Below are 12,148 nucleotides of genomic sequence, written 5' to 3' on the forward strand. Positions count from 1 at the left end.
ATCTATGGTTTTTACATGACTGGACAAGCGTGCAGGCATGGTGGGCCTGGGAGGGCATATACCCACCCACTTGGGAGCCAGGCCCAGCCAGTCAGAATGAGTTTTTTCACACAAGGGCTTTATTACAGACAGAAAGGTCCTCAGCACCCCCCTTCAGAAGATTCCGCAGGTGAAGCCGGATGTGGAGGTGCTGAAATGGTTACACGTGGTTGTGAGGCCGGTTGGACATACTGCCAAATTCTCTAAAATGTTTGAGGCAGCTTATGGTCGAGAAGTGAACGTTCAATTCCCTGGCAATAGCTTTGGTAGACATTCCTGCAGTCAGCATGACAATTGCACGCTCCCTCAATACTTGAGAGATTGTGTTGTGTGACAAAACTGCACATTTTAGAGTGGCCTTTTATTGTCCCCAGCACAGGGTGCACCTGTGTAATGATCATGCTGTTTAATCGGCTTCCCGATATGCCACACCTGTCAGTTGGATGAATTATCTTGGCAAAGGAGAAATGCTCCCTAACAGGGATGTAAAATGGGACCAACACTTTACATGTTTATATTTTTGTTCAGTATAAATGTAATTTTTCTGATAGAAACCTTGCCTAAAAAGCAGACGCTCTAAGAAGAGCTTTTGCAGCAGTGCATAAAGTTGACAATCTAAGTGATGAATGTAAAATACATAAGGAAGAAAAGCATGAAAATGTATACCGTAAGAAGTGTGATTCTGGAGAATCGCTGGATGCTGAATTCAACATGTTTGAAATAACGAGGGGTGTGGTTGCGCTGCTCCAGGTGAGGATCAATTATGCTATATAATGTTTAAACATCTGCCTACAGAAGTTTTGGGAAAGATGAGTTTATGGAGTACAGGAGTGACACCATCAGGATGGAAATGTGCTGTGGTTTTGCCTTTTGTGAAGCCTGATAAAGATCCATCCTGTCCTGCTAGTTATAGACTTATTGCATTTACAGTACATCAAATCTCTGTAAATTAATGGAAAAGTTGATTGTTGGTAGATTGATGTATTATCTGAAACATAGGGGTCTATTAAGTCCATATCATAGTGGATTCAGAAAGGGAAGAACTACCCTTGATGCATTAGTTAAAGTTAATACTTAGGTGACCAAAGATTTGTCAATGAAGTGATGTCAATAGTGTATTTGATATTAAAAAAGCATAATATGCTTATCATATTATGATACAATGTGGTGGGAAAGTCTACTGATTAAATTGAATGAAATGCGTATTAGTGGGAGAATGTATAACTGGATTAAGGATTTCTTTGACCGAACCTTCCAGGTCAGGGTGGGATTGGAGTGATCAAGAGAAGGAGGTGGAAAATGAAACTTTTCAGGATAGTGCTATTTGTCCCATCTTATTCATGTTGATGATTGATGATATCTTTGGGGATATCGGACAGGGTATAGGGGCAGTGTTATATGCAGATGATGGTGCCTGTTGGAAAAGGGGAAGGAATATTCCTTATGTAATAGAGAAAATGCAAGGTGCTTTTGTAGCAGTAGTGGAATGGTCCTTATCATGAGGTTTCAAGTCACTGTATCTAAATCTTGCCATATGTTGTTCGCTAACAAAAAGATTATATGAACAAATGGAAATGGTAACAGGATTTAAGTATTTGGGGCTATGGTTTGATGAAAAGCTTACATGAAGACATCATTAAATGTATTGAGGTGCGGCAGGTAGCCTAGTGGTTAGAGCGTTAGACTAGTTACCGAAAGGTTGCAAGATCTAATCCCTGAGCTGACAAGGTAAAAATATGTTCTGTTCTGTTCTGCCCCTGAACAAGGCAGTTAACCCACTGTTCCTAAACTGTCATTGAAAATAAGAATTTGTTCTTAACTGACTTGTCTAGTTAAATAAATAAAATTGAGACTGAAGACTTTCTTACGTTTAATCTAATGAGGATGATAGTTGGGCATGATTAGAGGCAGATAGGCAATCTTTACTGAATATGTATTGTACTTTGATGAGATCGTCCATAGATTATGGGTGCTTTGTATATGGTTCTGCGGCTTTTACATCGCTGTTGTGCCTTGATAAGATGCAAGCGAGGGCACTCAGGATGTGCGATGGTGCATTTAAAACAACACTGCTTGAGGCTTTACAAATAGATACTGGGGAAACGCCACTATCCCTAAGAAGAGTTAAGATAGCCCTGGCATACTGGGCAAGACTGAAGGGTAGTACGGTAGATCATCCTACACCGACACTATTGGAAGACTGCTGTGAATATGAACAATATCAAAAGAGGGGTTTTGGTGCAGAGATTGGAAAAAGGGTTGGTTACTGTTGACTCAGATATTGTCATAGGGCTATGTGTGTCAATAGGAAATGTACCACCGTGGTTTTATACAAGACCACATGTTGATCTTAGCCTGATGGAAAAAAATAAACAGTGGTGTGAAGAATATATTGAAAGAACAATGGTCGATCAGTATATTAGTAATCAGTTTTATTATTGTCTTGCAGTGTATACAGATCCCATGAAAGGATCCCATGTTTGGGAGGACAGGAGCAGGTGTATTTATTCCTGAGTTCGATGTTCATCTATGCAAGAGACTAAAAAATGTATCTGTATATTCAACAGAAATTGTTGCGAATAATTTGTTGGATTGCAATGGATAGAGGAGGTGCAACTAAAAACAGTAGTAATATGTTCAGACTCTGCATCAGTTTTGTGTAGTTTAAGATCTGGAAAGTCAGAACGTGAGGATTTATGGTTAGAAATAATGATGCTGTTGTTGGGGTAACAAATAGGTTTTGAAATTCAGTCCTGTTCTATTCAGGCTCTTCCACATGTTCATGGAAAGTATATAGTAGATATTAAAGCAAAAAGAGCAGTGAAAACAAATATTGTGGATATACAGATGCAGTTGGGTAGAGGGGAAATAAAAAATATTGATTGATGGGAGTAGTGAGTTTTTTTTTTTTTTTTTTTTTTTGCCCCCTTTATTTAACCAAGTAGGCAAGTTGAGAACACGTTCTCATTTACAATTGCGACCTGGCCAAGATAAAGCAAAGCATTTCCACACATACAACAACACAGAGTTACACATGGAGTAAAACAAACATACCGTCAATAATACAGTAGAAAAAATAAGTCTAAATACAATGTGAGCAAGTGAGGTGAGATTAGGGAGATGAAGGCAAAAGAAAGGCCATGTTGGCGAAGTAAATACAATATAGCAAGTAAAACACTGGAACAGTTGATTTGCAGTGGAAGAATGTGCAAAGTAGAGATAGAAATAATGGGGTGCAAAGGAGCTAAATAAATAAATAAAGTAGGGAAAGAGGTAGTTGTTTGGGCTAAATTATAGATGGGCTATGTACAGGTGCAGTAATCTATGAGCTGAGCTATTTTTGTAGCTCGTTCCAGTCATTGGCAGCAGAGAACTGGACGGAAAGGAGGCCAAAGGAAGAATTGGTTTTGGGGGTGACCAGAGAGATATACCTGCTGGAGCGCGTGCTACAGGTGGGTGCTGCTATGGTGACCAGCGAGCTGAGATAAGGGGGGACTTTACCTAGCAGTGTCTTGTAGATGACCTGGAGCCAGTGGGTTTGGCGATGAGTATGAAACGAAAGCCAGCCAACGAGAGCATACAGGTCGCAGTGGTGGGTAGCATATGGGGCTTTGGTGACAAAACGGATGGCACTGTGATAGACTGCATCCAATTTATTGAGTAGAGTATTGGAGGCTATTTTGTAAATGTCATCACCGAAGTCGAGGATTGGTAGGATGGTCAGTTTTACAAGGGTATGTTTGGCAGCATGAGTGAAAGATGCTTTGTTGCGGAATAGGAAGCCAATTCTAGATTTAACTTTGGATTGGAGATGTTTGATGTGAGTCTGGAAGGAGAGTTTACAGTCTAGGTTTGTGGGGAATTGTTTTATTTTATTAGAAATTCAGGGTTAAGTAAGAGAATATAGTGGTGTAGATAGGTTGTGACCGGCCTCACACTCCAGTACAGTAGGTGGCGGTGTATCCAGATGTCTGTTGGTTGCGATTCGCCAATAAAACTTAAAGAATAAGAAACCTTGCCCAATGGTAGTGTGAAGGTTAGGAGGAATATCACCACGTGGTTATGGTTGAGCCAATGGAACAGCCGAAGAGGTCGTAATCGTATCGGCAGATTATGGGGCGACAAAAACGAGAGTAAGGTAGCAAGAGAAGACGGCTGTATTTGTTGTAAACGAGCTCGTAGCAAACAGGACATCATTTATACATCCCTAGGACGTAGCATTCGCATAAGGTATGATTCTGTCTTTTCTGACTCTCCATGTCTAGCGACATCGAAATGTACCTAGAGAGCTATGCGCGCATGATGCTAGGAACGTCTGGCGGAGTCGTCACTATAAAGTCATAAACCCCGCCCATTTCTACAATCCTCATATTTTATTTTAAACTAACCACAATTTTAACTTTAAGCCTAACATTAAATTAGTAATTTTGACTTTGTGGCATTCGACTCTGACTTTGTGTATATAGAAGCTAGTGGAAACCATCTGGCGGTGTCAAATCAGTCTTTCCCTACTTCCAAGTTAGCTAACTACTGTAGCTAGCTGGAGTTAGTTCAGCAGCGACTAAATTGTAAACAACGTGCTGGTGAGTTTGTCCTGCAGGACTCTAACGTTACCGTTAGCTAGCTAATTTAGCCAGCTAGCAAGCAACCAGCAAATTCATCTTTACCGTGCCTGTTTAGCTAAAGCGTTTACCCACCCCAAACCAGGACTGAGTAGCTCACTGGCTAGGTATCTAGCTACAAGCTAGCATGTGATACTAAATATTTTTCTATCATTTCTACTGGAGGTAGTTTTGTAATCTGCACTCAATCACCAACCCAGGAGGATGTTCCAGGCTCAATGCTGTTACCTACTGCTAAACACTATCATGTATTTAATTTGTCCAAGACAAGAGGGTGTGGAATTAAGTGTTGTGAAGAGTTGAAGTGTTGTGCGTCTTTGTAACTAACTTTTGTTTGTTCTTTGTTACCTAGTTAGTTAGTTAGTGAGTGATAAAAGCTTTCTGTTTACAGTCTGAAATAAAGTAGGGCTCTACACCGAAGTTTTGTACAAGGAGCATGTTTACGCCCCAGTTGAAGAATATATGCGCACAAATAAATTTAGCAGTACAATGAAAATTATTTGATATATTAAAGGTGAACTGACAGCGTTTTAACTATTTTGCAGATATGAAACAGACAGTTAAATATCAGTCAAGGTTGATGCTACAAAACCAACTTTATAAGAGTTTTTAAAAATAGGTTTTATGTGACTCAACGTTTCATGATGTACACTAAACAGGTATTCCCAAACTGGGGTACGCACAATGCTGTCGGAGGTACGCCCCAAAAAATTGTGATTCACATTCCATAGATTAGGGCCTGATTTAAATTATTTCAATTGACTGATTTCCTGAACTGTAACTCAGTAAAATATTTTGAATGTTTTTTTAAATATATATTTTTGTTCAGTGTAATTTAATTTATAACTAAGATTTTTCATTGTCGAAATAGGCATACAATACATCTTTTTCCAAAAATGAACACTCACTCAATCGAATACTAACGTCCGTTCGGACATCCAACATCCATTTCTAATGAACAAATCAGTAAGTGCAGAGACTAGAAGCTGCTCCAAATCTATTCTGTCCCTATAAACATTGACATGGTACGCATTCTGTTATCCCAGACTAATGTGTTGATAACAATCAGAATTGAACAACGTAGGCTAAATTACCAAGCCATTGATTCTCAGGTTCTGCAAAGCCTCGGACTGACCAGACCTACCAGAAACTAGTATTGTCAGCTATCAACCATTCAGTGTAGTGGCATTTTGGCTGTTTTCAAGTGTTTGGTGGTTTTGCCTATTTCCTGAAGGCAACCTGTGGTGTCCTTGGAGTGTGCCGTTCCCACACATTGATTAGTGGGTTTGACATAGTTGTATTTTAGGACTCCATGTTCCTGAAGAGCTGTCGTCTCTGCAAGCTAATCTTTTGTCCCAAAGTCAGCCCAAACACCCTGGTTTAACATGCCATCAACTTAATTTAACCAATCAAGATTCCAAACAGACCAGTTGGGTGGTTACATCATAATACATAAGACAGAAGAACATCAAACCTGTTCTAAAGGGTCACAGTCCAGCTGGTTGTCTGTTTTTCCTTTGATTGAAACACAACTGGGGCAGATTTAGCAAAAAGGTTTACGTGTGTTATTTACCAGTAGACCTAAAAGGAAAAAACATAAGGATAAAACTTTCTTGGCATTAATTGTCATTAGTACAGAAATCCCTTTGCGGTCAGGATCAGGAGAAATTGAACAGTACAATATATTGGATTGTATATTCCGCAGGCTGTTCACTATTCTCATGACACACTCTGTCATCCTCATACAGCTCTATCTTTAAATTCAAATGGAGTGTTTTCACTTGTGGTCAGATGAGGTTCAGATGAACACATTTATTAGATTAAGAAACAAAATGGTAGTCTCTCTGCATCCTATAATAATTTAGCCTACTACTCTTAGCCTACTAACTGCCCCCGAAACTCTTCTGACTTCTCCTCTTCCCTCTACTAGATAGTGAGCCAGTGATTCGCCATGTCGGCCAAAGCCATCTCAGAGCAGACGGGGAAGGAGTTCCTCTACAAGCACATCTGCACCTCGGCGGCCGTGCAGAACCGCTTCCGCTATGCCAATGTCACGTCGGAGACGGACTGGGACCACTTGACGCAGGACCACCCATGGCTGCTCACTGAGGTACAATAAAATAGTATTGTCCTCCAGCAAGGACATTCTTCTCACCTTCTTGTACATGGACAAATAATCACAGTGCTAGGTAGTGATGCACTTATATGACATTTTTGGCCGATACCGATGTCCAATATTTTCCTTGCCCAAAAAAACGATACCAATATAAAAAAAATTAGCTGCCTTTTAAGCATTATAGTACAGTTAAATAGTTAAAACACACACATGGACGCAGCGGTCTAAGGCACTGCATCTCGGTGCAAGAGGCGTCACTACAGTCTGTGGTTCGAATCCAGGCTATATCACATCTGTCCGTGATTGGGAGTTCCATAGTGTGTCGCATAATTGGCCCAGCATCGTCCGGGTTTGGCCGGGGTAGGCCGTCATTGTAAATAAGAATTTGTTATTAACTGACTTGTCTAGTTAAATAAAGGTTATACACACACACACACACACACCACACTGACAAAAAAGTTATTTTGTTGGCATTTACGTATGTCCCCATTACCAGTAAAACATAATCAAAACCTATTTCTTTCACTCACTTGCTGTGTTGTTTCGGTGTTCAGTCGTTTCATTCTGAACCAGGATTTCTATGGAACGTCGTTTGGGTCTTTGCATGTCAAAAAAGATACACGTCAATTAAGCTTGTTGACCAATCAGGACCTGGATATGACTGCACGTCACACAATATTTTAAAGCGTTCATACATTTTTTACGTAGTTATTACACATTGATTACACTAACACTCGTATTTCATATGTCACAACGATCTATCAATGCGTATGTAATGATGCTGGTAAAGTTGTCTCGCTCACCTACAGTGCTGGTCAAAAAAAGCTAGCTAGCTCATGTTTGCAAACAATGTTCTTCCCCAAAAACATAGCAAAACGACATCTGTTTCAGTAGCTATAGTTAGCTAGCTAGCTAACTATATAGCTAGGTGTCATCTAAAATAACCCTAATTTATAAGACAGTTCTTATTTTATTATTGGTGGTCTGACCCATCTATGTGACGCTAGCGACAATAAGGATTAGCCACAACAGTGGACTATGCGGTTAGCCTTCAAAATAAAAGTATGTCATTAATGGTGATGCAATTGAATACAAATAGTAGAACTATGCCATAATTTAATAAATCATGCTAAACGAGGTTGGAATGTTATATAAAATCAACAAAAGACAATCACTTGATAATTTGTCAAATCTGTTAATCACACTGAATGTAATGTATTAGACTTTAGAATTACATTGGGGGTATATTTATTTCACTGTACATCCTTACCTATGTATTGTGGATCAATGACATGGGGTATCGGTCTACTCAGTGACACCCAGAGAACATTAGCATCGTAGCTCTTATTGCGTGACTCTGAAACAACTGTGATTTGAAGCACATGTATTGTCAACCTATGTGTATTGAACACTATTCCCGATAAAATAACAATACTGCGTGGATGTTTTGGAGTCGGATAACTGAGGACGCTGGGAAAAAATGATTGTGTATTGAGTATACTGTTACCCCATTTCATTGCTTCACATTCCAACCTTGTTTAATATTATCTAGTCTAAATCTGGCATTATTCCACCAATTGTAACCTTCTGCATCACTTTCAAATAGGTACTTTTATTTTGAAGGGAGATTGAAATTCCACTATTTTGTCTAATCCTTATTGTGGCTAGCTTCACAACACACAGCCTGGTCAGGTCTAGCTTCACTAGCCAGATAAAGCTAGCTGGATGCTTATAACGTTAGCTTTGGGCAACAGGGTTAAGTAGCTGGCTAGCTATTTATTTTCATGAACTGAAGTTCAATTTCAATAGGCGAACAACAATACTTACAAGGATTCCTAAATCATTGCTAAGAAAAGTGAAAATGACTGCAGTTTTTACGAGAGGTCGACCGATTAATCGGAATGGCCGATTACATTGCACTCCACGAGGAGACTGCGTGGCAGGCTGACTACCTTTTATGTGAGTGCAGCAAGGAGCCACTGTAAGGTGCTAGCTAGCATTAAACGTATCTTATAAAAAACTATCAATCTTAACATAATCACAAGTTAACTACACATGGTTGATATTACTAGCTTATCTAGCTTGTCCTGCGTTGCATATAATCAATGTGGTGCCTGTTCATTTATCATTGAATCATAGCCTACTTTGCCAAACGGGTGATTTAACAAGCGCATTCGTGAACAAGAACTGTTTTTGCATCAATGTTTTTGCATCAACCTAACCATAAACATCAATGCCTTTCTTAAAATCATTACACAAGTATATATTTTTAAACCTGCATATTTAGTTAATATTGCCTGCTAACATGAATGTCTTAACTGCTTATGGCTGAAGGGGCAGTATTGAGTAGCTTGGATGAAAGGTGCCCATTGTAAACGGCCAGCTCCTCAGTCTCAGTTGCTAATATATGCATATTATTATTAGTATTGGATAGAAAACACTCTAAAGTGTCTAAAACTTTTTCTGTGAGATTAACAGAACTCATATGGCAGGCAAAAACCTGAGAAGTTCCACTTGCTGTTTGGATTTTTTCTGGGGGTGCCATATTTTCAACCAAGGTCTTATTGAATATAAAGAGAGATATGGATGGGTTATCACTTCCTATGGCTGCCACTAGATGTCAACAGTCAAGAGAACTTAGTCTGATGACTCTAATTTGAAGGGGATTCGAAGGAGACAGGAATGAGTAATCACTTCCATGAGGTACCCACGCATTGAACTGGCGCGTTCACGTGAGAGTGAGCTCCGTTCCTTCTCTCAATTGAAGTCGATTTAATTCTCCGGTTGGAACGTTATTCAAGATGTATGTTAACAACATTCTAAAGATTGATTCAGTACATCGTTTGACATGTTTCTACTGACTGTAACGGAACGTTTGGACATTTCGTCACGTTATAGTGGTCGCGCTTTGAGACTGGTTAGGGTATTTGGTAAACAATTTGAAAGTAGCTAATTTGACATAAATAACGGACATGAACGAACAAATCAAGCATTTATTGTGGACCTGGGATTCCTAGGACTGCATTCTGATGAATTCATCAAAGGTAAGGAAACATTTATCATGTATTTTCTGGTTTCTGTTGAGTCCAACATGCTGGCTAATTTGGCTAATCATCTGAGCTCCGTCTCAGATTATTGCATGGTTTATATTTCCGTAAAGTTTTTTTGAAATCTGACACAGCGGTTGCGTTAAGGAGAGGTATATCTATAATTCTTTGTGTATTACTTGTATTATCATTTATATTTATGTTGAGTATTTCTGTTGAAACGATGTGGCTATGCAAAGTCACTTGATGTTTTTGCAACTAGTGAATCTAACGCCTCAATGTAAACTCAGATTTGTTGATATAAATATGAACTTAATCAAACAAAACATGCATGTATTGTGTAACATGAAGTCCTATGAGTGTCATCTGATGAAAATAATCGAAGGTGAGTGATTAATTTTATCTCTTCTGGATTTTGTGAAAGCTATCTTTAGCTGGAAAAAATGGCTGTGGTTATTGTGGTTTTGTGGTGACCTAACATAATCGTTTGTAGTGGTTTTGCTGAAAAGCCTATTTGAAATCGAACACTTTGGTGGGATTAACAACAAGATTACCTTTAAAATGATATAAGACACATGAATGTCTGAGGAATTTTAATTATGAGATTTCTGTTTTTTGAATTTGGCGCCCTGCACTTCGACTGGCTGTTGTCATATCGATCCCGTTAACTAGGGAAATTGTCACTTCTCTTGTGTTCTGTGCAACAGAGTCAGGGTATATGCAGCCGTTTGGGCTGCCTGGCTCGTTGCGAACTGTGTGAAGACTATTTCTTCCTAACAAAGACAGCCAGCTTTGCCAAACGGGGGATGATTTAACAAAAGCGCATTTGCCAAAAAAGCATAATCGTTGCACGAATGTACCTAACAATAAACATCAATGCCTTTCTTAAAATCAATACACAGAAGTATATCATTTTTAAACCTGCATATTTAGTTAAAAGAAATTCATGTTAGCAGGCAATATTAAACTAGGGAAATTGTGTCACTTGCGTTCATTGCATGCAGAGTCAGGGTATATGCAACAGTTTGGGCCGCCTGGCTCGTTGGGAACTAATTTGCCAGAATTTGACATAATATTGAAGGTTGTGCAATGTAACAGGAATATTTAGACTTATGGATGCCACCCGTTAGATAAAATACGGAAGGGTTCCGTATTTCACTGAAAGAATAAACGTTTTATTTTCGAAATGATAGTTTCCAGATTTGACCATATTAATGACCTAAGGCTCGTATTTCTGTGTGTTATTATGTTATAATTAAGTCTATGATTTGATATTTGATAGAGCAGTCTAACTGAGCGGTGTTAGGCAGCAGCAGGCTCGTAAGCATTCATTCAAATAGCACTTTCGTGCGTTTGCCAGCAGCTCTTCGCAATGCTTCAAGCATTGAGCTGTTTATGACTTCAAGCCTATCAACTCCCGAGATTAGGCTGGTGTAACCGATGTGACATGGCTAGCTAGTTAGCGGGGTGCGCGCTAATAGCGTTTCAAACGTCACTCGCTCTGAGACTTGGAGTAGTTGCTCTGCAAGCTTTTGTGGAGCGATGGTTAACGATGCTTCGAGTGTGGCTGTTGTCGATGTGTTCCTGGTTCGAGCCCAGGTAGGAGCAAGGAGAGGGACGGAAGCTATACTGTTACACTGGCAATACTAAAGTGCCTGTAAGAAAGGTATGTGAAATACAAATGGTATAGAGAGAAATAGTCCTAAAATAACCTCAACCTAAAACTTCTTACCTGGGAATATTAAAGACTCATGTTAAAAGGAACCACCAGCTTTCATATGTTCTCATGTTCTGAGCAAGGAACTTAAACGTTAGCTTTTTTACATGGCACACATTGTACTTTTACTTTCTTCTCCAACACTTTGTTTTTGCATCATTTAAACCAAATTGAACATGTTTCATTTTTTGAGGCTAAATTGATTTTAGTGATGTATTATATTAAGTTAAAATAAGTGTTCATTCAGTATTGTTGTAATTGTCACTATTACAAATAAATACATTTATAAAAATCGGCTGATTAATCGGTATCGGCTTTTTTTTTTTACAGCTTTGACAGTGCTACTGATAGTGGTGGCGCTTGGCTTGCACGTGCAAATTCAGAACACACAACATTCTATAATAGAACTATGTTATTTAATGCGTCAAATAGTGTTATTTGACGTGCATCTTTTTTGACACCCAAAGACCCAAACGGCTTTCCGTAGTATGTCGTGAAGCTAATAGCAGTGTCGCTATTACTGTGTAACTCCGGTAGGGCAACATCTGAGCAATAGCGCACTTTGTAACGTTAGTGTGTACCGGTGCTTGACCAACTGTGAAAGCCA

The 12,148-nt window shown here is 39.2% G+C and overlaps 1 protein-coding gene across 3 annotated transcripts in view; it reads left to right on the plus strand.

The window, feature by feature from the left end:
• Positions 1-4,106: 4,106 nt before the first annotated feature.
• The window catches only part of LOC129829262 (ATP-citrate synthase-like), a 115,520-nt gene continuing 107,478 nt past the window's right edge, over positions 4,107-12,148 (plus strand). Inside the window, exons 1-2 of one of the 3 annotated variants that reach the window (XM_055890969.1) lie at positions 4,107-4,269; positions 6,592-6,771. In XM_055890969.1, the coding sequence (XP_055746944.1) occupies positions 6,613-6,771 (159 nt within the window). In that variant the 5' untranslated portion in view covers positions 4,107-4,269; positions 6,592-6,612. Of the gene's footprint in view, positions 4,270-4,435; positions 4,623-6,591; positions 6,772-12,148 lie in introns of those variants that run through there. The other 2 variants (XM_055890971.1, XM_055890970.1) reach the window with 2 other exon arrangements.

Source organism: Salvelinus fontinalis, chromosome 30, assembly GCF_029448725.1.
Source record: "Salvelinus fontinalis isolate EN_2023a chromosome 30, ASM2944872v1, whole genome shotgun sequence".
Taxonomy (NCBI): Eukaryota; Metazoa; Chordata; class Actinopteri; order Salmoniformes; family Salmonidae; genus Salvelinus; species Salvelinus fontinalis.